Raw genomic sequence first — 27,167 nt, forward strand, 5'->3', positions numbered from 1 at the left:
GTTTATTTTGCAAATAAACATTGCTTTTAGCTTAAATTAAAAGTTCAAACTGCCAATAGGTAGGAGGGAGGCTGTTTGTGATTTAATTTAAGCGAAAAGAAATGTTTATTTGTGAAATAAACCTTTTTTTCTATTTTCTGACAGCAGTACAATGTATTTTGAGTTAAATAAATTACATACATTCTTCTTTTTGCGCCAATTAATTTAATTCAAAATTTTTTTGGCAACCCTGTATAAATACCTAATGATATTAATGTTTATATTACTGAATAGAGAATTAAACGCCCTTTCAAATGACCTACCACACGACCCCTATTCCCATTAACAAAATTATCGATTACGTCATCACGCTCAGATGGATGACGTCACTAGTATGAAATATATGCCAAAAAATTGTAATTTAAAAATAAAAATCGACCTCTTTCGGGATTTTGCTCCAAAATCGTCCGTTTTAAAGAAATGAATTTATTCCATAATTTAGCCCCTCTGTATAATCTACTATAATAAATCTTCCATGTCTTCAATTATTTAATTATTGATAAATAATTAGGTACTTCCCTAAAATTTTAATTGAAAATGGCAGATTTTTTGGGAAAACTCGGATTTTCTGAGTAAAATTTTTGTTGAAGGAAATCGGAAAAAAAATAACTGTGCAGAACTAAATTACGGTGAATTTTTATTTGAGTGTTTTTGGCTCAAAGGAAAAATTATAGGAGTTACAGACCACTAATTGAAAAAAAAAGAAGATTTAGGAGTGCTAATTTGTTTATAAATAAAATAACACACTTTCTGCGGACTTGTCATACCCCATATTACTAATATATGCAATCTTAAGATTCGATTTTAGCAATAAAATAGCTGGTAAATAATTTTTCCCAAAAATGGTATTTTTTCGATAATTTTCCCAGACTATCAACAAAATCCAAGAAACCGAAGCGCCAACCCAAATTCTGAGCAGTCTCAACATGATAAGGTTAATATCCCCAAGAATCTCCGGCTGTCATGGCGGTGTCGAAATGAAATTGCGACTGTCGAAATGAATTAGAATCAGGCCCCGGAGCCCACCTCTCCAAGATGAGCAAGTATTTTTTTATTCAAGTTAGCCTTGTTTTTATCGATCTTTCTTTTAAGTAGGGACGGATTTCCTTTAACATGTCACTGAGACCTCTAAAATCAGAAGTGAAGTCAATGATTGGGATTATGGGGTTCTATAAGCCAGCTGTTTTCTAGGAGGAGGACTAATTGATCACTGTTTAGCTGAAATAATGGTTCGTGATTATCGATGAAGGTTTTGGCAGGCTTTATCATGGAGAAAATGGATACATTCGAATGCGTTTCTTCAAGTTTAGATGTCTTTGGCTTCTTTCGAGTTGCTGTAGATTTTGGTACTGTAAATGGGTTTTCTTGAAGTGTATTGTCGGTTTCTGGAGAGGCGACTTCACTGATAGAGCGTTTTAAATGAGTGTCTTTGTTTTCGGTTACTTCTGTATTTACGTTTGGTAATTTTGACTCAGTATGTTCTGAAAAGGTACCTTGGTGTGATGATGTGGTTGGAGCTTGATTAAATTGGGACGTTTCAGGTTGGTTAGTCGTACTGGTAAGGGTTGGCGTAGGAATCGATGCTGTTGTTGTTTGTGCAGCCGAATCAGCTACAGTTGTAGTATTTGAAGCTGTAGAGCTTAGTGGAGTTTGTTGTGTCGTAGATATATTTGTAGGTTCGGTGCAGGCTGCTGCCATATGTCCTGGTTTTTTGCATTTGAAACAGACGTTTCCATCTTGAGAAAAGAATATTGTTTGGTTTGTATTTTCGAATGTTATTGTTATGGCGCTTGGGATGGTTAAATTGTGAGGGCTAACATATACTTGCCGTCGAAAGCTTAGGATATGGCTGTACTCGGAAAGATTTGCGCCGATTTTTAGAAATTTTATGGGAGATACAAGATGTAGACCGATTTTTAGCAATTCTTTTTCAAGGTGTGGAATGGTCGGGGATACATTTGACATGACAATTCGTTCGGCTGGTGTTATAAGTCTTCTAGCCTTTAAAAGTTCTCCTCGGATAGTGATTTTGCCATAGTTATCTAAAAACTGATCTAGGATATTTTTATTCGCAAACCCGGTTGTTGTAGTCCTGTCGCCAGTGGGGGTACAACGACCTCGTTAATTCAGATGGACTTACCCAAGTTTTTTTATGTATTTTGACCCGTAGAATAAGAATTTTTTGGGTAACAGTCGATCCGGATGTCGATAAGATTGTTATAAACAAAGAACTTGAGGAATCACATAACAGCGATTTTTCGCAAAACAAAACATTGTTTTGTATTTTTTGGGTCATTCTAAGCAAAAAACGTTTTTACAAGTATTTTCGTAGGATGCATAGTTTTCGACATAAACGCGTTTGAACTTTCAAAAAATTGAAAAATTGCAATTTTTGAACCCGAATAACTTTTGATTGAAAAATAAAATAGCAATTCTGCTTACCGCATTTGAAAGTTCAGTCAAATTCTATCGGTTTTGATTACTTTCATTGCTAAAAATTAATTTTTTTATTGTTTAACAAAGCTATAAACACATAGTGATTGAATGATGTTTTCAATGCATTTCCCATTTGAAATCGAACGAGTAGGCGCGCATACACAAAATTTCTACGTAGATTACGTACATTAAAACGCATGCATTGGGCATGAGAAACACTATGTGTTTATGGCTTTGTTTAACAAATAAAAACTTAATTTTTAGCAATGCAAATAATCAAAACCGATAGAATTTGACTTGAACTTTCAAATGCAGTAAGCAGAATTGCTATTTTATTTTTTAATCAAAAGTTATTCGGGTTCAAAAATTGCACTTTTTCGATTTTTTGAAAGTTCAACCGCGTTTATCTCTAAAACTATACATCCTACGAAAAAATTTGTAGGACCATTTTTTGCTGACAATCACCCAAAAAATACAAAAAAATGTTTGGTTTTGCGAAAAATCGCTGTTATGTAATTCCTCAAGTTCTTTGTTTATAACAAACTTATCGACACCCGGATCAACTGTTACCCAAAAAATTCGTGTTCTACGGGTCAAAATACATAAAAAAAACTTGGGTAAGTCCATCTGAATTAAGGAGGCCGTTGTACCCCCCCCCCTGGCGACAGGACTATTGGAAAGGCGGGAGGCGAAAATGATGTTTTTAGGTTGAATAATGTTACGAAGAGGGATTAGGTAGTCATGAAGTGGAGTATTTTCGATTGCACTGAAGACTAGTGCCTGGTCTCTTGAAGGGAATTTGAATTGATTTTTCACCTGTGAGTAGCTTTTCGGTGAATATTTATGTTGTGTTGAGATTGTTGATCCATGCTTGCTTCGGTGGAGATCATTTTAGAAGAACAGGTATCACTTGCAAGAGTGAGTGCGGCAGTGTGGCCCTGTCCCCCTATTGGTAACCGACTCCAGTTCTTATCAGTATAGACCGTATTATAATACAATAAAAAATATTTATTGTTTCAAATAATTACGTGAAAATTAGATAATATGCCGTATATCACTTACTTGTATGTACCACTTTCACAAAAAACTTAACTTATATATAAATAAACTTTTATTTATATCTACTTAATGAACGATAAATTTTCTGCTAATTGCTTTTTGATAAGTACCTAGCTTGTATTCGATCTGTGTCCGTTATTGCTGTCGATATTCTTATAGTTTACTATTGTACTTACCTGGTATTTATTGGCTATTTTCATAAACCATTCTATTCTTATTTAAGTGCCGCCTCCCAATCGGAGCTTAGATATCATCACTATCTTTACTCTATCTACCTCTACTCTGAAGAGTTCTTTGGAAATGGATTAAACTAGTCCCATAAATTTGTCAAGCATGACACTCTCCTTCCTCCTATACTCCTTCGTCCTGTTATATTTCACTGTATTATCAGTATCTATCACTGTATTATAATTCTTTCCTCTTAAACTCGCCAACACGCATGGCAAGCGCGGCGTTTTAAATTGCCATTTTCCCTCGAAAAATGAAATGTCAGATAATAAAGGAAGATTACCCCAGGTGAGTAGGGTTCAAAACCCAGAGTCTCACACTGATCTATCAGTCTGTCCCACGGATTCTGGGGGGGACAAAGTTCTGACACAACCTGAGAAAAACACAAAGCGATTTACGATGAAAGTTGCAACGCTTAACGTTAGATCCCTGATGTCGGAAGACAGATTACTGGAATTAGAAAACGAACTACAGAACATTAAATGGGACGTAGTCGGACTCAGTGAGGTAAGAAGACGAGGAGAGTCTCTCGAAACACTAAACTCTGGTCATCTACTGTATTATATGGCAAGTGAACACATCTCTGTAGGAGGAGTAGGCATCATAATACACAAGAAACTCTCCAAAAATGTGGTGTTAGTAAAAGCAATATCTGAGAGAGTAATTTATATAAATATACAGTTAAATAAAAAATCATACAAGTCTATGCACCAACATCAACCCATCGTGACGAAGAGGTAGAACAATTTTACGAAGATATATTAGAAGCCATAAGAGAGAATAATGCTCACTACACTGTCATGGGTGGTGATTTCAACGCAAAAATGGGAACACAGTTAGATGCATCGGAAATATCTCTGGGAAATTTCGGAAGTCCGGGTAGAAATGAGAGAGGTGAAATGCTTTTGTCATTTCTACTAGAGAATAATCTTTATCAAATGAATAGCTTTTTCTACAAAAAGCTACACAGACGCTGGACATGGAGGAGCCCAGACGGCAATACCCGCATCGAAATAGATTACTTTATTACAGATAAAAAATATGTATTTAAAGATGTGACCGTTCTTAATAGATTCTCGACAAACACTGACCATAGGATGGTTAGAGCTACCACTGACATACCAACTCATTTAGATAGAAGCCATATATTAAAAAAGAAATACTTTCACTGGACACGCCCACAAGACGAAAAAGCATTTGGAGACTACATTAATAACACTCTTGATCACACCATAATATCAAACGATGTCGATGAGTTGAACAAACAAATAGTTGATACACTTAAACTGGCACAAGCACGTTTTTGCCCAAAGACCAAACGAGATGAAAAGATCACTTTAGAAACACAACACAAAATAACAGAAAGAAGACAGTTAAAAAGTGAAAGGGACATTGATCCACAAACCATTAGGGCACTCAATAAAGACATATCAAAAGCTGTGAGAAGAGATATTAGGAAATGTAAACATGAAAAAATAGTACAGACTATAGAGCAAAACCGGAGCATGAAGGTAACGAGACGAAAAATGACGACAAGTAGAAAATAAATTTTCCAGCTTAGGGATAAAAATGGTGAGATAACAAGAGACAGACAGAAAATACTAGGAATAGTCGAAGAGTTCTACACTATATTATACACAAACCAAGTTAACAATGTCATAAATCCAGAAAATAGACACAAGGTACAAAACCAGGGATCTGAGGATATTCCAGAAATTACTCAAGATGAGATACAATATCCACTCCAAAAAATGAAAAACAACAAGGCTCCGGGAGATGATGGAATAGTTACAGAAGCTATACAACTTGGCGGAACTTCTCTTCTGAAAAAAATACAAAACCTCTTCAATCTCTGCTTGTATAGTCAAAAAATTCCTATAGCTTGGAATAACTCAATTACAATTATTATGCATAAAAAGGGTGACAACATGAACCTAGAGAATTACAGGCCAATTTCTCTACTCAACCATTTATACAAACTGTACACCAGAATAATAACCAATCGATTGGAAGCAAAATTTGAGCTGTACCAACCAAAAGAACAGGCTGGTTTTCGCCCCAACTACGGTACAAATGACCACCTACAGTGCATCAAAGTCTTGATTGAAAAATCAGTTGAATACAACAGACCTCTAGTTCTAACGTTTATAGACTTCCATAAAGCGTTTGATACTATCGAATTACCCGCACTACTTAAGGCATTGGAAGTGTCGAATTGATCATAGGTACACCAATATTATAGAAAATATATACAGAAATGCTACAACAACTATAAATCTGCACGGTCCTACCAATAAGATATATATCAGGAGAGGTATTCGACAGGGAGATACTATGTCGCCTAAGTTGTTCATTACTGTACTTGAACATGCTTTGAAATCACTGGAATGGGAAAATAAAGGAATAAATATCGATGGTGAGATGCTCAGTCATCTACGATTCGCAGATGATATTGTTCTGATTTCAGATGACCTAAAAACTGCCAATGATATGTTGAATTAACTCCGCGATGCAGCACGTAAAGTAGGTCTAAATATTAATTACCAAAAGACCAAAATGATGACGAATTTAGTTCCGAGCCATATACCTTGGACATACGGTAAAAATTAGCAGAGACAATCAAACTGCTGAGCTGCTAAGAAGAATAGCTGGGATGGGCAGTATATGGAAGACTACGTGATATTTTTAAAGATGATATACCTATCAGCTTAAAAAGAAGAGCCTTTAATCAATGTGTCCTGCCTGTTCTTACATATGACGCAAAGACACTTAACCTAACAAGGAAATCTGCACGAAAACTACAAGTGACGCAACGTAGAATGGAAAGATCATTGTTGGGCATAACTTTAAGAGATAGGGTAAGAAACGAAGAAATTCGTAGAAGAAGTGGTGTAGAAGACATAATAAAACACATAGCCAAAATTAAATGGAAGTGGGCAGGACACGTCGCTAGAATGAGAGATGATAGGTGGACCAAAAAAATCTTGGAATGGAGACCGAGAGCGGATAGACGAAACCCGGGAAGACCACCCACAAGATGGACTGACGACATAGAGAGGATTTGTACCAACTGGATTGCAGCAGCGCAGGATATATCTGAATGGAAGTTTTTCGAGGAGGCCTATGTTCAGCAGTGGACGACTACGGGCTGATGATGATGATGATGATTATCAGTCTTAGCATTTCATATCGCTGTCCCCTCATTATGTGTCCCAGATATTGTAACTTTCTTATTTTTGTTGTGTTTATTATTTCATATTCTTTGTCCATCAATACTTCCATCTCATAATACTTCCATGTTTGTTTTCTTCTGGGTCCATAATATCTTCCCTTTCAGATAGTAAAACTTCTTCAAAAATGGATTCACTATATACATTGAAAAGTAATGGAGACATACATGGAGACAATACATCCCTCCCTAACTCCTCTCGTATTTCAATTTCTGAACTGGGTTCCTTATCTACAGTTGAGTCCGGGAATCTTTACCCGTGCGTCATCATTTAAAGCTTACGAAATAAGTAGATGATAAGTCGTAAATTGAAATTTACTAAACGCAACAGCAAGTCACTACTGTCACTTGCTGTTGCGTTTAGTAAATTTAAATTTCCGACTTATCATCGACTTATTTCGTATGCTTTAAATGATGACGCACGGGTAAAGATTCGCGGACTCAACTGTATTACAGTTTGTGCTCTTTGATTCCAGTAAAGGTTTGTTATTATTCGTGTCTATTTTTTTTGTCTTTAGAATTTGGACTAACTTTTATGTCTGATTTTGTCAAATGCTTTTTCAAAATCAACGTAACAAAATTGAACATCCATATTTATAACCAAGCATCTTTGAGCTATCACATTAAAAGCAAATAACGTTTCTCTGGTTCTTAGTCCGTTTCTAAACCCAAACTGACTATCAATATATTCCTTCTTCCGGTTTTGTATTTATACGACCGTGTATTATTTTCAAGAATAATATGAGAACATGGCATATTGTTCTGAATTCACTGCAGTCTTTGTATTTTTAGGGATAAAGCAAAAAAGTGGAGAGTAACCATTGTTTCGGCATGTGTCCCGTTTTATACACTGTGTTTAAAAAGTCGACTATAATGTTTAATCTAACTATTCACTACATCCCATTTTTCTACAGTGTTCTTGAACCTTGCTAAGCTAGACAAAAATAGTGAGACTAAATGAAATCATTACATACACTTTTGAGGAGAGTTCAGTTTAAGTGATAGTATTTGAAGAGCTTTCACCATATTACATGTCAATGCTGATATTTATATCAGTGATCTTCACTATATACTTTTTCAAAACTTTTAACGTTTTAGATTAAGGAAGGACTGATCGAAAAAAGAAATCAACTAAAAATTGGCGATCCAACGGATCCTGCTAGCTTTACCTCAGCTGTTATCGATGATAAGGCTTTCAACAGGATTAAAGGTTACATAGAACATGGTAAGAAGTCATCTAATACAGAAATCGTTGCTGGAGGTAAATGCGATGATAGGTAGGTATGGTATGGCAAAACACCTATCATTAGAAAATATAACCTTTATCTGCATTTGTCTATTATTAAGTATCCCAAATTCATTATTTTTTTATTTTTTAGTGTTGGCTATTACATTGAGCCCACGATTATCCAGAGCAAGGATCCTAAGGACAAATTGATGGTAGAAGAAATCTTTGGGCCCGTTCTCACTGTATATGTGTACAAAGATGACAAAGTGAAAGACACCCTCAACCTAATAGAATCATCAACATCCTTTGCCCTCACAGGAGCTATTTTTGCCCAAGATGAGTAAGTTCAACATAGTTTAACTTAATAATTATTTTTGATGCACACGCAGTATTTTTAGTCCCAAATACATTGTATAGTTCATACCAAACCCTTCTTTCAAAGCGTATAGATTATCGAAGTCTCTCTAACGCATTTGAGTTGGAATTGACAGAAAAAATGTACATCTATATTTATTATACATAGAACTTAGAAAATTATTTATTCGTTGACGGGTATTTGCATATTAAAGCGACTTATACTTATAGATGTGTGTACAATACTCTAAATAGATAACCAATCAATGATTTTGACACAAAAGTAATCGATCGTGGGAGTAGTTTCACAATGGCAACGTGTAAAATGGAAATTGTAATTCCAGGTTAGTATTTTTCAACGACGTAAATATAAAATATATTTTATGTCATTGGTATATTCGGACATTGTATAGTGAAATTTTATTTTATATTCATTTATTGTTCCACTAAAGTATTTTAAATATTAATATTCTGGCAAATATTTATATAAATATTGATATTTATATAAATATTAATATTCTGAACACATTCTGATATTCTTAAAATCCTATATTATGACGTCAAAATTAATGACTCTCTGAAAGAAGAGTTTGGTATGAACTTTAAGCACATTTGGTTTTACATTAAAATTACAAATATTGGAAAATTCCTGTTTTAAAATCATTTAGGACAGCCATACAATTCGATTGCATATCGACCTTTCATTTGGTTTGTGCCAAGAAGTTTTGATCAAAAACATGCACTGAGTGGTTATAAAGTTTGTTCCAGATTTTCGAAAGAGAAACAAGAAAAGGTTCCATCATGAAGATATGCTTGCATTATAAAGTACATTTACTTCTTCTTTACTTTTTGTAATTTCATTAAGAAATGTTTAATAAACAACATATCAAAAAGTTCTACTCGAGAAGTGGGTGCTTCATTTTTTATTAAACAAATGAACTACGAAATTAGATGTTTTTTTAAATAACTCCGAAAATATAAATTTTAGAAAAAAACTGACTTGACCATTGAAAACGTCAGAAAATTTTACAAAAAAAACCTTACATAAAGAATTTTCTAAAATTAAATCTGTATTTTCTATAATTTTTTATTTATAACGCTAAAGTCACCCTTCTCACAAACATTGGCGCACTGTAAACTAGCGTACGGCGAAGTTTACGGTTGAGTTATTTTAATGTAATTCTTTAACTAATGGATCAAATGAAATTTTACAAATTGAACTTAGAAAGAAGAATAATTAAGCTATCTTATGGTTATAATAAAAAGAAATAAAATGTAAGGGCATAAGTACGGTGTGGGCGGAAAGTGATCCTTACATAAATTTTATTTAAAAATGATTTAAAAATGTGTAACATACAATTTTTCTTACAAAACTCTTAATTTTACACAACTTACCTTTTAAGCATCTTACTAAATGATGTTTCATTAAAAAAAAACCTCGACACCGTAAGGTACAAGAGGACGGCTTAAGTAAGTAAAAAAAATCTCAAAAATTTAATTCAAATGATATGACGACGTCTCAAAAAATGTAATTTTTGAAATCTTCGTAGTTTTATAGAATTAACACCACTTTAAGACGGTATTACTCAAGTTTGAATAGATCTATTACAGTTTTATAAGTGCTTTTTTAAAGTTTAGGATGTAATCCTTAAAATGCACTAAATTATTTTACCTTAGAAATAAAATAAACTATTTCTTTTTAAGAAAATTAAGAAAGATAACAAAAATGTAATAGAAAAACCGAAAATTACCATCTAAAAAAATGTTTATACAAAGTGATCAAAACTTTTTTCTGTAAAACTTATCTAAAATACATTTAATAATAAGCTTCAACAATAATAAATGTTCAGCAAAAAAAGTTTTTTTTAGCTCTTATACAGTATCTCTGCGTAACTTGGAACCTATTGATAACTTTTTTATTATCAGTTTTACGAAAAAAGTTATTCTTTATAAAATACTCTGAATCGTATATAATCTAAGATGCAATCATCAAATATGTTATACGATGTATGTCAAAAAATATGAATTTCACTCAAGAGTACCTTTACATTTCACAATATCGAAAATTGTTATTAAAAAAAGTTGTTTGGAATTAAAAAATTTGTTTAAGTATTAAATTACATCCTTCTAATTAAAATATTGTGAATAATAAAGGCACTTAACTCTTAAGGAAAATTCATATTTTTTACATACCTCGTATAAAATTAAAAAAGTTTGATATCTGATGATTGTATCTTAGATTTTAGACCAGGGAGAGCATTTTATGAAGAATAACTTTTTTTTCGTAAATGTGATAATAAAATAGTTATCATAATTGTAATAAAATGATGATGAGTATCCGTAATTTGAGAAATTGAATTTTTTTTTTTTTCGATTAGAATGATGTAGTTGTATACTTTGACATAGTTTCTAATTTCAAACAACTTTTCATAATATCATTTTTTGATATTCTGGAATATAAAGGTACTTTACTCTTTAACGAAATTCATATTTTTGACATAACTCGTATAAAATTGATAAAATTTGATATCTGATGGTTGAGTTTTAGATTTTTGACTATCCAGAACATTTTATTAAGAATAACTTTTTTTCGTAAAATTGATAATAAAAAAAAATACCAAGTTTCTTGTAAAAGGTATATATTAAAATACCCTAAATAAGGGTCACAATACAAAACGTTTTCGGATTAAGGAATCCATCATCAGTGTTTAAAAGGCCTAAAATTAAGTATAACCTAATTAAATGAGATAAAAGTTAAAATTGACAGAGGTTTTCAAATACAAGAGGCCATACTTACAAAATTTGCATGCCTGAGCCACCAAAATGTATAGGGTAAAAACCCTTTAAATGTAAATAATAAAGATATTTTACATATTTATATAAAATTCATCGGATGTTATAGATAAACCTGGATGTTACCCAGGGCAACACAGACTCTCCCCACGTGGTTGGAACTTTTTTTTTTTGGAGAAAACCTCACATATTGGATTTCAATGGCCAACTGACAAGTGAATTCAAGAGCAACCCAAAATGACATCAAGAACTGTCAATGTAACCTAGTTGTAATATTACTTCAGCCACAACGTTAAAGATTAATTTAAATGTTTTAAGATAAAAAACAGTATCAAATTTACAAATAATAAAAATAAAAGATGTTCACAAAATATGAAAGATTTTTTTCCTTAAAATAATGCATTAATTAAGTATTCAAAATAGGGAAATGAAATGTTTACGTTACAGGAAGTTATGCAGTCAACAATACCAATAACTTCCTGTAACGTAAACATTTTATTTCCCTATTTTGAATACTTAATTAATGCATTATTTTAAGGAAAAAAATCTTTCATATTTTGTGAACATCTTTTATTTTTATTATTTGTAAATTTGATACTGTTTTTTATCTTAAAACATTTAAATTAATCTTTAACGTTGTGGCTGAAGTAATATTACAACTAGGTTACATTGACAGTTCTTGATGTCATTTTGGGTTGCTCTTGAATTCACTTGTCAGTTGGCCATTGAAATCCAATATGTGAGGTTTTCTCCAAAAAAAAAAAGTTCCAACCACGTGGGGAGAGTCTGTGTTGCCCTGGGTAACATCCAGGTTTATCTATAACATCCGATGAATTTTATATAAATATGTAAAATATATTTATTATTTACATTTAAAGGGTTTTTACCCTATACATTTTGGTGGCTCAGGCATGCAAATTTTGTAAGTATGGCCTCTTGTTCTTGAAAACCTCTGTCAATTTTAACTTTTATCTCATTTAATTAGGTTATACTTAATTTTACGGCTTTTAAACACTGATGATGGATTCCTTAATCCGAAAACGTTTTGTATTGTGACCCTTATTTAGGGTATTTTAATATATACCTTTTACAAGAAACTTGGTATTTTTGTGATTTATGGTATACAGCCAGCTACAGGAAGTTTATTTTCCTCGTGGATTTTGATAATAAAAAAGTTTTCTATGTGGTTCCTAGCTACGCAGACCCACTGTATAAGAGCTTCTGTATAAGAATTTTCAACTTGCAATGCCATATGCGGATTCAGCATAATCAAAAACAAAATAGAAACATATTTGATCAAAGTAAAATGATGAATTTAACGATATTTTTAAAATTATTTATACAAAACAATTGTTATTGTTTAAACAATTAACGGCCAAATCTGCGAGTAGAACTTTTTACTTTAACATGTATATAAACTAACAAAAAAGTTTTAGAAAAATATAAGCTTGTTTAAATTTTTGCGAAACAATGCATGTTTTCGTTCTAATTGCACTCCCCTACTATCAGAGGTTGGAAATCATCATGCCTATCTTTAACCTTATTCACCGCATTGCTAAAGGGTTCTAATGAATTAAAATCAAATAATTTTTTAGACTTATCTTTATTAGCCAGGATATTATGCATAAGTTTTTCTTGTATCTATATAATCCAAATACAAAAAGCGACAAACCTGTTGTCCGATTTGAGTGATTTTTTAGTATGTTATAACCTCATTATTTAAGAAAATCGATGTGATAATATTGACGGTAGATCAGGGCCGTAACTACGATGTTGGGGGCCCCGGGGCAAACGTGATCTAGGGGCCCCTACCGTGGGGTCTGGAGTTTATCCTAAAGTGGAATGGGGGGGTCCGGAAAAATGCTTGATATTTAACCCCTTGAAAACTCATTTTAATGCATTTCATGACTGAAGTTTCTTGTACCTACATATTGCTATTTTAGTTGACCAATACAAAAAATTTTGAAAACACCTTATTGTAAGTTAAACAATTTGGCAAGTACATACCAGCTTATCTGTTTTATGCAATAGCCCAGTAAATGAACGGGAAATTCGGCGATACCGTGTAATTTTCAGGGACAACTCCGAATTGCATGAAAATTTGGATTTAGGTTCTACTTACCCTCCACTTCAAAGTTGAAATTGTGCCGTTGGTGTCTTTTACTTGGGGGGGACAGTCACCCCTTCTCGGGGGTGAAAAAACATACATTCAAGATAAGACCATAAATGGATAAATTGACTGATTTTAAGCAACTTATGTTCTATAGAGTTTTTTACGTAAGTCAATACTTTTCGAGTTATTTGCCATTGAAAATGTTGATTTCTTGACAAAAAAAACTACGTTTTCAGACGGTTTTTCGCAAATAATTCAAAAAGTAAATATTTTATCGAAAAAAATATCCTCAGCAAAAGTGTAGCTTATAAAAAACCCAAAAAAATGATGTATCAGTAAAGTCTATCAATCAAATAAAAACAAAGTTGTAGCTCATGAAAATTACGTTCTTATTCGTCTAATTCCAAATCGAATATTTCAAGGTGAAATCACCGAAAAATTAAGCACTTTTCGGGAAAAACCCATTTAAACTTTTTAAAGTGTTTATAAAAAGCTTTGTTTAATTGGTAACAAAAGTTTTAGCAAATAAGCGAGTTACGCTCAAAATAAAGTTGGCCCTCTTTTTTTTTGTAAAAAATCATGAAAATCTCGCCGTGTTTAGCTCCCCAAATGAAATTAATCGCTACCGCTTTACAAACAATTTACTTACCTATCTATTTTTTTATATGATCTGTCAGTCTCACCGGTTTAAAGTGTTTATTTTTGAAAGGGTTATAATTGAGAAAGCTTGAATGGGCCACTAATCACGAGTGTATGCAAATTTTGAACAGCCATATCTTAACTAATTTTTGTCTTACAGAGAAACTAAATTAGTCCAGAAAGCCACTGCGCATCCGCTAGGAAAAATATTTTGATTAGGATTTTTTGCACAATCTTACTCAAAAAGGACTCCTTTTAACAAATTTGCATGTTGCCAGGAACAAAAGGTGGTCAAAAATTTTTTAAACGTTTTTTTTTTGTTTTTTCCTAAAATTATTTTTTTTTGCATGGAAAAAAGTTTTTTTTAGGTTTTTTGGATCATTCCAAAGAGAAAAGGTCTTTAGTGACTCTTCTCTAAAAATGATTGTTTTTGACATATAAGCGATTAAAAATTGAAAAATTGCGAACTCGGCCATTTTTAACCCTCAAAAACTATGTGAAAAGCTGAATTACGCACGCTTGATTAGCAATTAAAATACAAAGGAGTTTTGCATATTGTATTGCAAAAAACTCTTCGGGATTTCATCAATCGATGTTTAAAAAATATCTGCCTACCTTGGCAACATTCAAATTTTCAGTTTTCCACATAGTTTTTGAGGGTTAAAAATGGCCGATTTCGCAATTTTTCAATTTTTAACCGCTTATATGTCAAAAACTATCATTTTTAGAGAAAAGTCACTAATGCCCGGTTCCACCAACAGATCTTAAGCTTAAGTCGAGAATATCATAAGAATTAATATAATATAATTATAATATATTACAATAAGAATACCATAATATAATAATAGATATAATTGATAATAAGGTAAGAATCTAAAATTATGGTGCAACGTAAGTGATACTCAAGGAGGCCCTATTTATAAGTAGAGCTTAGCTAATCTCGAACTTAAGATCTGTTGGTTCAACCAGGCATCAAGACCTTTTCTGTTTGGAATGATCCAAAAAACCTAAAAAAACTTTTTTCCATGCAAAAAATAATAATTTTAGGAAAAAAACAAAAAAAAACGTTTAAAAAATTTTTACCACCTTTTGGTCCTGGCAACATGCAAATTTATTAAAAGGGGTCCTTTTTGAGTAAGATTGTGCAAAAAATCCGAATTAGAATATTTTTCCTAGCGGATGCGCACTGGCTTTCTGGACCTGGACTAAATGAAACTAGCATATTTATAATAGTAAAACCTACATTTTTTTACTCTCTAAGATTTTTCTTATCACTAATACTTTTTAAGTTATTTTGAAAAAATTAAATTTTTTTTACTATAAAACCAAATGTTTTAAAAAATAAGCACTTACAAACCAATCAAACTTACAAATCATATAAACAATACACATATCTACAGTTAAAATAGATGGTAAATCCAAACGATTAATTTCATTTAGGGTGCTAAATAGACGGAGGTTTTCACGATTTTTTTAGTAAACAAAAGGGTCAACTTTTTTTCAGTGTAACTCGCTTATGTTTGATGTAAACTTTTGTAAAAAACAAATAATAATCTTTTTTTCGATACTTTAAAAATGTTAATAAGGTTTTCCCGAAAAACGCTTCTTTCTTCGGTGATTTCGCGTTGAATTATTCTATTTGGAATTAGACGAATAAGAACGTATTTTTCATGAGCTACAACTTTGCTTCTGCTCAATTTGTAGACTTTACTGGTACACCATTTTTTCGTTTTTTAAAGGCTACACTTTTGCTAAAAATATTTATTTCGATAAAATATCTACTTTTTGAGTTATTTGGAAAAAACGGTCTAAAAACGTAGTTTTTTTGTCGAAAAATCAACATTTTAAATCGCGAATAACTCGAAAAGTATTGACTTACGTAAAAAACTTTATAGAACAAAAGGTGCTTAAAATAAGTCAATCCATCCATTTCCGGCCTTATTTTAAACACGCGTTTTCACCCCCCGACAAGGGGAACCCCCCAAGTAAAAGGAACCAACGGCACAAATTCAACTTTGAAGTGGAGGGTAAATAGAACCTAATCCAAATTTTCATGCAATTCGGAGTTGCCCCTGGAAATTACACTCCAAAACGGTCATTTATTGAGCTACAAGTAGATTGTTCGGCTGCAATGTGGTTCCTTTCACGTACCAATATGTGGCCTGGGGTGAATTGATTAAAACAATATAGCTGGGACGGGGGGCCCATATTCCGGTTGCATTTTAGTTTTTATTTCGCCAAAATGACTAATTTTCTCAGTAACAATTTATATCCTTACGAAAGGTCTCGGGGGCCCCAGCTTAGCCCGGGCCTCCTCTTCCAATGCCATTTTATGTTTTATTACGCCAAAATAACTAATTTCCTAGGTAATAATTTAAATTTTTATGTTATGGTCTCGGGGGCCCTAGCTCAGCCTCCTTAACTTTATGTTGAGGTCTAGGGTGCATCTGTAAGGTCTTTTTAAAATTGTGTCATTTAAAACTATTTCGTTAGGATCGGCTTTTAAAATACATATTTTTATTTTCCTCGTTAAAATCTATGCACGGCCAACCAAACGAGGGACCCTGCGGGGCCCCTCTTGGCCGGGGGCCCCGGGGCACTGCCCCGGTTGCCCCAATGGTAGTTACGGCCCTACGGTAGATAGGTAAATGTCATTTTCTACTGGGTATAAAAATCATACTGTGGTTTTTCCTTAAAGTTCCAAACACCCTGTGGGATATTATAGCACATAAAATATTGAAATTAAGACTCAATTGTAGCCCTAGGCTTTATTAACATTTTTTTTTTATTCATTTGCTTATGTTGGATAATAAAAAAGTTGGGTACGTTAACAACTAGCCATGTTTTTCATCAATAAATCCTTATTTTCTGTTTAGTTTAATAGAAAAGCCTAAAGTAGGCTATGAGAAATCAACAATTTAATAGATGTTAAATTATTAACAGTCAAAAAGTGTCTGGTTTGTTGTGAAAATTCGTAGGTTATTATTAAAAAATTCAATTTCAATTCCGTATTTTTTGTTGTTGTTTGGTGGAAATGGAACGCGCTACAGGGAATTTGATCTGCGATGAGTGTGTTCAAGCAGTGATCTTACATAGCGAAGGACTTAGCTACCATGCTGTCGGCTAGTTAAAAAATTTTTGCCAATACACGATGATGCAAGACCTCACGTTCACAAACTGTAATCGGATATTTACAACAGGTAAATCTTTGGACTTTGAATTGGCCATCGCATAGTAAACATCTTAACCCGATCGAACATTTGTGTGATATAATTGCCAGAAGACTACGACAGCGTTTTCCACCTCCTAGAACCTTACAAGAGGTAGAAAGAGTAGCTCTCGAGATTTGGAATGATGTTGATCAAGACCAAATAGCATACCTCATTTGTATTATACAAGTATATCTCTTTGATTATCGAACATAAGCGAATTAAATAAAAAGAATGTCTGTGTACTTTGTACGCACGTAAGAAGTTATACTTCTATTACATATTATGTGATTTTAACGAAATTGATATAATGTACTTTAAACAGTTTATTTATATTTTATTTAAATACATACATACATAATCGGTTGCCTCTTTTACCATTAGGTGTCGAGGATTGCCTGGTGAGGTACTGGTGGAGGAGGTGCCTGGGGAGGTACTGAGGTTCTCGGGATACATACAGTTTCAGATTGAGTCTTAATTTAACTGACAATGTCATACAATGTTGCAAGATAATGTTTTATTTAAATATTAAACTAATTTTAATACTTACTACTTTCCAAAAATTTTTATTAAGACAATATCAAAAATTAAAAAAAATAAAAGAATAAAACGCACACAAACATTGAAAAATGCCACAAGGAAAAAATGATTTCTGAACGATAATAATTGTTGGCAAAAATTTTAAATACGCATTTTCTGAAAAAAAAATTATATAATAAATATACTTACAATCATAAAATGCATAAAAAAATAAAAACTTGCATCGGGATTCGAACCCGCGAATTTGGGGACGCTTTGATTCGTAATCGAAGCCTAGACTCACTCATCCAATTACTCATTATTTGTCATGTGGAAAAATAGGTCAACTGAACGTTTTACTGTTTGACAGTTATTCTGAATTTAAATCAAATTATGTAGTTTGATTTTTGTGGAAGAAAATATTAAAATATAACAAAACAGTAAGAAAACAATATATTAGATGAAGATTAGTAGAACTTTTGTTGGTAATCAAATTAAGCATGTAAATCAAAGCATTACATACCTACTAGATAAATAAATCTACGCCAAAAAATCATAATTTAAAAATAAAAATCGGACCTAATTTCGGATTTCTCTCTAAAATCCCCATTCTTCAGAAAATAAATTTATTCCAACCTAATCCAAATGTATAATTACAATATGATTATAATAAAAACTACTTACCAAATTAGAATGAGTCCTTGTCCAAAATAGTCCAAAAGTCCAAAAATATATATGAAAACTATTTAAAAAGGCAGTATAACTATTAACTAACTTTTGTTTGTTGTTTCTTTTCACACAAATTTCAAAACGCAACAACCATAAATAATCAAACCACAGCTTTGCCACAGCCGACATATTGAATAATTTTTGACATGTCATTTGAACATCCAATCAGAACAAGTTATAATGCGCATGCGCCGGGATCGTAGGTTTTAACATATAAAAATTCACCCTCATATCGCGCGTAAAGAAGTATAACTTCAAAAAACAAAATGTTAAGAGGAAACAGTAACGATCAACAGGTAGCAAAAACGCGTTCCAAGATTGCGGCTGTAATTTTGAATATTTTTTCGAGATATTTGGCACACGTATTCGTAATATAATAAAGAATGACGGTACAGAGCCCAATTTTTGAAATTACTCTGTAATTAAATACAATATTAAAAAAACGAGCCTGTACCGCCATTAAGAAGAACAAAAAATACACTTTCTTCAAATAAACTTTTTTATCCGATGCCTAGATTTTGTGTCATTTTGGAACTACTAAAATTTTTTATTTCATTAGTAGTTCCAAAATGACACAAAATCTAGGCATCGGATAAAAAAGTTTATTTGAAAAAAAAGTATTTTTTTGTTCTTCTTAATGGCGGTACAGGCTCGTTTTTTTAATATCTTATTTAATTACAGAGTAATTTCCACATATTAATATATTTTTCAAATTGGGCTCTGTACCGCCATTCTTTATTATATTACGAATACGTGTGCCAAATATCTCGAAAAATATTCAAAATTACAGCCGCAATCTTGGAACGCGTTTTCGCTACCTGTTGATCGCTACTGTTTCCTCTTAAGATACCATAAGGCTACAGTTGAGTTTTAATTTCAATATTTTATATATGCTAGAATATTCCACAAGGTGATCCGAACTTTAAGGAACAAACACAGTATGATTGTTACACCCGGTATAAAATGACATTTACCTGTCTAGCAACAATATCACATCGAGTTTCTTAAATAATAAGGCTATAACATACTAAAAAATCACTCAAATCGGACAACAGGTTTAGGAAATTCTAAACATCTAACATGTCCAATTTTTAAGGTGTTCCGTTAGTTTTGCCGCTGTGTGTATTAAAGTTTTCTGATTGCAATAGTTTACATTTTTTTTAATCCATAAAACATATTCTTATTATTAGTCTGATAACATACATGGTGTCCAGAAACTCTCCCGATAAAAGAAGACTGGAGATTCTTCAGATAATTTTAAGACAATTTAACCCAATTCGTCTAGTCCGAAAATAAGGGAACTAGAGTTCTTTGAAGATGGCGTCTTGGAATTGGTTTTTCTTAAATATCTCCAGGACGCTTATTTTTAGAAAAACGAAAACTGGTACGCTTATTTGTCTTCCAGAAATAATTCGTTTCCATCAATTACGAATTTCTAGTACCGGTCATAGGCGCCCGTTTTGGGTAAGGCAACGGTTTTTTTTATCGCATAACTTTTTTATCTTTAACTTTTAAGAATTTTTGATACTGGATTATTAAATTGGTAGATATTCTAGTACTAAAAGGTACTCTTACTTCAAGTATGTAGGATGCACCGTTTTCTATACTAAATTTACAATCAAGATGCAGTAGAAATAAACAAACCAAGACACGTTAAATGCTACTAGAGCACTCCTGAATCATAATTTACAATGTATAAACTTTGGAAATCATGATTTGGGATTTACAATGTATATACATTGTAAATTAGGAATCGGGAGTGCTCCTAGTAGCATTTAACGTGTCTTGGTTTGTTTATTTCTACTGCATCTTGATTGTAAATTTAGTATAGAAAAATCTATTTAAAAATTTTTCTGTTTCTGAATTTGAAAAAAATTTGAAAAAAAAAACGGTGTATTTTACCGACTTAAAGCAAGAGTAACTTTTATTACTAGAATACCTCATAATTTAATCACTAAGTGTCGAAAATGCTTAAAAATTAAAGACAAAAAAGTTATGCGATAAAATAACAGTTAACCTACCCAAAACGGACGCATATGACCGATACTAGATTTTTTCAATTGAGGAAATCGATTTATCTCTGGACAAAAAATAAACGTACCAGTTTTCGTTTTTCTAAATAGTTTTTTTTTTCAAATTCAACAAACGAAAAATTTTTAAATCGATTTTTTTTTAGAAAATTGTGCATTCTACCGACTTAAAGCAAGAGTACCTGTTAGTATTAGAAGACCTCACAATTTAATAAAATAACCGTTGCCCTCCCCAAAACGGGCGCCTATGACCGGTACTAGAAATTCGTAATTGATGGAATCGATTTAGCTCTGGAAGATAAATAAGCGTACCAGTTTTCGTTTTTCTAAATAGAAGCGTTATAGAGATATTTAAGAAAATCTAATTCCATGACGCCATCTTCAAAGAGCTCTAGCTCCCTTAGGAAGCATTTTCGGACTAGGTGAATTGGGTTAAATTGTCTTAAAATTATCTGAAGTTCTGGAAACCCTATATATTGTGCACTTATTTTCTACTTAACTTAAATTATTAAAAGTTAACCTTTTGATTTATAGTTACGTCCATTAATATTTGTTTAACAGTCTAGCTTATAACCTATTTAAAGTAATAATTTTAACACTTTTTAGCGTGTTCACTAAGCCGCTCTGTAGCCTCTTTCACACTCACTGTTTTTCACGTCACCAAGTCAAAAGGGTTTTCTTAGCTTTACTCTTTCTAGATCCACTTTGACCAAGAGTTCTCTTTTTCTTTATGTTGAGTTACTATTATATTATTTGGACGTCTTAACCGGCAGAATTTGTAATTTTAGTATAGTAACTACAGAACATATATATTTCGTACTAATAAAAGCCTTTCATTTTTTGTAGGAAATTCCTTAAGAGTGCTGTCGAAGAACTGAAAATGACTGCAGGAAACTTTTATGTTAACGACAAATCGACTGGCAGCGTTGTTGGACAACAACCATTTGGAGGTGCTAGATTATCAGGTAATTTGGTTTAAAAATAGTTAAATTACAATCATGAAAATCATATAAAATTATTATTATAATCATCATAATTTCATTCTATAATTTGATCACATTTTTTACAAAAACCATTCATTTTAAACCCGTTCAACTTTTTAAAAGTAGAAATAACACTATATATATTAAAAGGTATTGTAGAAGGAAAACAATGCATTTAAATTATGGTGGATGGGGAGGTAAATGTATATACTTTTCATTTTTCCTTAAAGTACATTAGTCATATATTTTTTTGCACCACATCTCGCTTAGTTTGTAAGTAACCGACATTTAACGGTGCTCGTTTTAAAGGCCTTTTCAAACACTACAAAAGGTGTTGGTAGCATTATACACCTAAAACCTACCGTTCCTCTGTTATTTCAAGTTGAATACACCAATTTGAGCATGCACCAAAAAACAAACTATTTTCACCTACCATATCTCTTTTTGTATTATAAATAGAATATTTACGAAGGAACGAATCTCTTTATTATTTATAATCTAAAAAATGTTTTATATAGTGTTTTTAGTTCGATGCATAGTTTTTAAGGTATTCACAAAAAATCCGTCCGAAAAGGTGTCATTTTTCAATGAAAATGGCCAATTTTCAACTACGCATAACTCAAAAAGTATTGAGTTCTCAAAAAAAAAAGTATAGACGTTTTTGCTTAGAAATAGGTTCTTTAGCCACTTCCGTGCTTATTTTGACCAACAAATTTTCCACCCCCTTGAAGAAGTGGGAACCGCCCCAAGATAAAAGCGCCATAGTATATAGGGTAGATTTTGTTTCTTGAGCTATTCCCTACTTACTGTGAAAATATCAAGTACATCAATGTAGTAGGATGGAATTCGGAGCCAAATACCCTCATTGACTGCCCTACAATAATGCTCTGCTATGAACGCGTGAGAGAGGACACACATAAGATTATAGCAAAATTTCTATTTACCGTAACTTTTCGAAGTTTTAATCTACAGCAATGAATTCTATGTCATTGGAAAGATAATTTTGCATTCTTTCAAAATATGTTAAAATATTTAAAATCTAAAAAAATTAAGATTTTTTATTCATTTCCGGTTCAGCCGGAAGCCATATTTTTGGTAAAATTTATTGTGATAATAGATAATAAAGTACCATATATGTCTGCAAAATTTCAAATTTGAGTTTCTATTAAGAACGAAGTTACGGGCACTCCAATATTTTTTTATAAAAAATTCATAACTCCCCTCCTATGGGGAGTTAAGATATATGACTAATGTGATTCAATTTACTGATAGGATATCAAAAACATATCAAAAAATAAAAAAATTCCTTGGAGCCATTTTTGAGAAAATCTAGTTCAAATTTATGTCAAAATTTGACCCCTTAAATATAGGCAACCCGTAACTTTTTCTGAAAAACGATAACATCCTTCGTATAGACCTAACTTTAGGCTATATAATGACTTTTTCAAATTAAACTTATCTTAAACAAGTTTTTAGATAGATAGGGAAATGTGTCAGGTGGGCGGTCGGCCATGTTGGCCGCCATTTTGAATTTGGAAATGTCAAATTCCGTATTTTTATTTACCTATCGATGAGCTTACTTTGAGTTGAATTTCATTCATTTCGGTCACAATTTGCAAAAATGGGCCCTAAATAACCCCCCTATTTCGGCCCCCCTTTGAGAGGTTTTTTTAAAAGCTTAGTTTCTCGACAAAATTCTCTTAAACTTACTCATACCGAATTTCATCAAAATCGGTCCAGTAGTTTTTACTGGGCGATGGCGACATACGTACGTACGTACATACGTACGTACATACTTCCGACATGTTTTTTTTATTTGCTTTTTAGACTCAGGGGGACTCAAAACGTCGAAAATAAGTGAAATCTGAAAAAAAATTTTTTGCACGATCCTATAACTTTATTATACTCATACTACGTATGTAGTACGATAAAGTAAAACGCACGTCGGTGATTACATTCCATCGGTGATATTTATAACATTTATTCTAGTTATTCTAGTTGTCAATAAATGGCGCCATAATAAAAAAAATAATTTTTTTTAATTAGATAATAATATTACAAATATAATCTGTAAAATTTATAAGACTATACAAATCAAAGAAAATACCATTTATAAATGCAAGAAACACATTTGATTTATTATTATTCCAAATTGAAAATAAAATGTGACAACTGTCAGACTTAACTAAAATGTCATGTTAGAATAAATGTCATAAATGTGTATTATCACGGACTTACCCTTTTTCCTATCATTTGTTACGCACTGAAAAATGCTCATGAAAAGGACAATATGAACCATGGTCAGATACTTTTCGGGCTAACCTCATAGTTAAAAAAATTAATTCATTTTTATAGTAACAACGATTTAATAACTAAAGTATTATTTTTCAGGTACGAACGATAAGGCTGGTGGTCCACATTACGTCCTTAGATGGGGAAATCCACAAGCTATCAAAGAAACATTTGTTCCTTTAACAGATATCGAATATCCATATATGAAACAGTAGATAAAACTATCTATATAAATATATTTTTTTAGGTTTCAAAAATTAGCATATTGCTTTTAATGTGATAAATATAAGAGTCAGATGTAATAGTTGTTGTTATATACAGGATCTTTCTGGACTTATAAGTTGTTACAAGGCATTTATAGGTATATAATATGGGGGAGACGATTTTTTATAAATATTTTTTAATGGTATACAGAAATGCCAAGGGATTGGGAGAGGATAAATTAACAACAGGACAAAAGCAGCTGGAATGCTATTTCACAACTAACCAAAAGATTTCTTTGTTGTAAAGAAGTTTTTTCAATAGCTGATTCAAGAATAATTTTTGAAGTTCAAGCTATAGAATGTTCTATTTTGTTTTCATATTAATTAATAGTTTGTACATTGCGTCAAAAAACGTAATTTGATCTCATATTAGAAGTAGAGATGGCATAAATAACCGTGTGTACTGAAAAGAATAATAAGTAAGGAATCGTGAAGACTTTTACTGAATTTTAATTTTAACATCATTCGTCAAAACTCATTTCATCCAACAGACATTTAAACAGAGTTGAGAAAATAATTGATAAATCTTTTTTGCGATAAAGCAAAAATTAGCGAGACTATTTCACCTACCCCCAAAATTCATCACCACTGCCATTTTCTTTTAGTAACGTAAGAGAGTGTCAAATGGTTTTTCTCAATGGAATTTATAAGTTTGCAAATATCTTGTATATAACTATTTAACGTAGGAAATTTTCTACCACGGATTTAGTCTTAGGGTACGAACATACCGAAGATACATGGATGTGCGCGGTGAAGGTCGAGATCGCTACATCGATGTCAAAACAAACCTTCGTTTTCTTATCAGATCGTACATACCAAGAATGTTTCATCCGTTTACCCTCGCGACCTATCATCGCGGTTTACAGCGGTGTCAATACCAGAACAAAATAGTTTGTTGTACATCGCGATAGAGCTATTGATTGCCTGGTAAATTACAACTTAATTGGTAGTTTTTAAACCACGTGACATTCGCCGGAGATTAGCATAAATATGCTGAAATTTATCCACACTTATTCTCTTAAAAGCATAAAATCTGTCTGAGTGGTGTTTCTTAAGCTCTTTGAATAGGTGATGGCATTCTTCCAGATACTGCCTTTTTGATTTAAAGGATGAGCCGAAAACTGGCGATTTGAAGAATTACAAATGATCCACCACTTTTCACTTCAAGACATGTAATTACTGTCGTCAATACTGTTGCTCATGTACATAAGTGTGAACAGCCGTAGCGCAGCGGCATGATACTGGCCTCAGAAGCCAGAGCGCCCGGGTTCGAGCCCCGGAACAGACAATCCATCTTTCATTTCTAAAAATGATACGAACTGTTCACCGTGCCTCGGAGAGTACATGTTAAGCCGTTGGTCCCCCTGGGCTAGTACATCGACACTGCCCAGGCAATCAAGCGACGTCAAGAACGTCGAGGAAACGTCAGTTTTTAGTTGAATATATATACGTGTTTGAATATTATGTCGTATAAACGTCTTTTGTAGGTGATTTTAAATACGTAACATTATTGACGTTAAAATACGCCTAAAAACACGTTTTCATTTCAGACAGCCTTGTCTGACAGTTTGACGTCACAAAATTGGGAGGAGCTTAAAGACTTAATGCTTATGACTTCAAACAATTTCCATTAAGAAGTGTTTCATTTATTGTTTAGGTGCTTTGTGTGGTAAAATAAGACTTCATTTAGATATTTAGTTGAAGAAACTTGTTAATTAAGAGATTTTCATTAGTTTTTCTCAAGTGAGTAAGTTTAATACAATAATTCTTCTTGAAAACTGTTTGACGTTATGTTTTAATTTGTTTTGGATATGTTATCGAGTTCAATTAAATTAACAATAAATTATTTATTAATTTATATGTTGTTTCAATTTTAACACAGTAAGTATATGTATATAAAAAGTGAAAATTCTATACATTTTAGAGTCTTCCAATTTGGTTTTACTTTTAGCCTATGGGCTAAATTTAAAACGGTTAAATGAAAAATTGCAATACCAACAATGCCCATACGAATAAAATTATTGTATATCTTTACAACCATAAAATGAAACATAATCTAAAAACGACATAAAAACTACGTTTTTGATATCACGTATTTAAAAGGTGATAAAAATGACGTCAATTATGGTGGGACATATTCACGTGACTTTCGACGTCGAAAAAACATGATAAACTGACGTGGTTTGGTGATAAATATGACGTTTTTTCAACGTTTTGTAAACGTTATTTGGTTGCCTGGGTAGTTACTTGAAACAGGGTTAAAGATGCAAGTGGCGGCGGGACCTGTCCGAAAGGACATCCCTGGCAAAAATTCCATACGATATTATTATTATTATGTACATAAGTCAGTCACCTCAGAAGCCACAAAGTACACTGAAAGAAAGGTATCTTCGGTACGTTCTGCCCATCATCGATGTAAACCTCGACCCCCGACCTCCACCACACACATCCATGAATCTCCGATGTGTCCGTACCCTTACAATCACCAGTTGAGTATGTACATTACTGTCTTTAAATTTCGAGTAATAAAAAAGACGTTTATAGATAGTTCTAAATAGTAGTTCACTTTTCTACAGAGTTTAAAATATAATCCAGATATTTAGGAAGTTGAACTGTATAGACAATAGTAAACTCTGAAAGTATTTATGAACATTTTTTGTTTGTTACCAACACTTTGTATTATAATATGTAATTATTTTATTTGTGCATGTGTATGTTGTATATTCTTTTTTTTATTATACACCGGTAATACATGTAATTTCCAAAATTATGTAAGCAATAAATAATTTATTTTATTATATGTTTTAATAATCCCAATTTAGAATCGAATTTACCTAATTTTTTGTGGATCATAATGTTCATTTAATCATTCACTGTACAGAAAACCGACTTGGAAATCGATCATATGTTTCAATACACAACCATCCAGCCCAAAATAATCCAATCATTAATTCTCACATCCATCGGATCATTTCTATTCCTCAATGACCTAAAAGATGAACTTTATCATATTCAAAAAACCCT

General features: G+C 32.3%; 1 protein-coding gene across 2 annotated transcripts in view; it reads left to right on the top strand.

Annotated features, from left to right (window-relative positions):
• LOC114339214 (delta-1-pyrroline-5-carboxylate dehydrogenase, mitochondrial) overlaps positions 1–26,938 on the top strand; it is a 201,250-nt gene extending 174,312 nt beyond the window's left edge. For both annotated transcript variants that reach the window (XM_028289835.2, XM_028289834.2), the window contains exons 8-11: positions 8,090–8,268; positions 8,371–8,559; positions 21,452–21,570; positions 23,980–26,938. In XM_028289835.2, the coding sequence (XP_028145636.1) occupies positions 8,090–8,268; positions 8,371–8,559; positions 21,452–21,570; positions 23,980–24,095 (603 nt within the window). In that variant the 3' untranslated portion in view covers positions 24,096–26,938. The remainder of the gene's footprint in view (positions 1–8,089; positions 8,269–8,370; positions 8,560–21,451; positions 21,571–23,979) is intronic.
• The last annotated feature ends 229 nt before the right edge of the window (positions 26,939–27,167 follow it).

This window comes from Diabrotica virgifera, chromosome 7, assembly GCF_917563875.1.
Source record: "Diabrotica virgifera virgifera chromosome 7, PGI_DIABVI_V3a".
Classification (NCBI taxonomy): Eukaryota; Metazoa; Arthropoda; class Insecta; order Coleoptera; family Chrysomelidae; genus Diabrotica; species Diabrotica virgifera.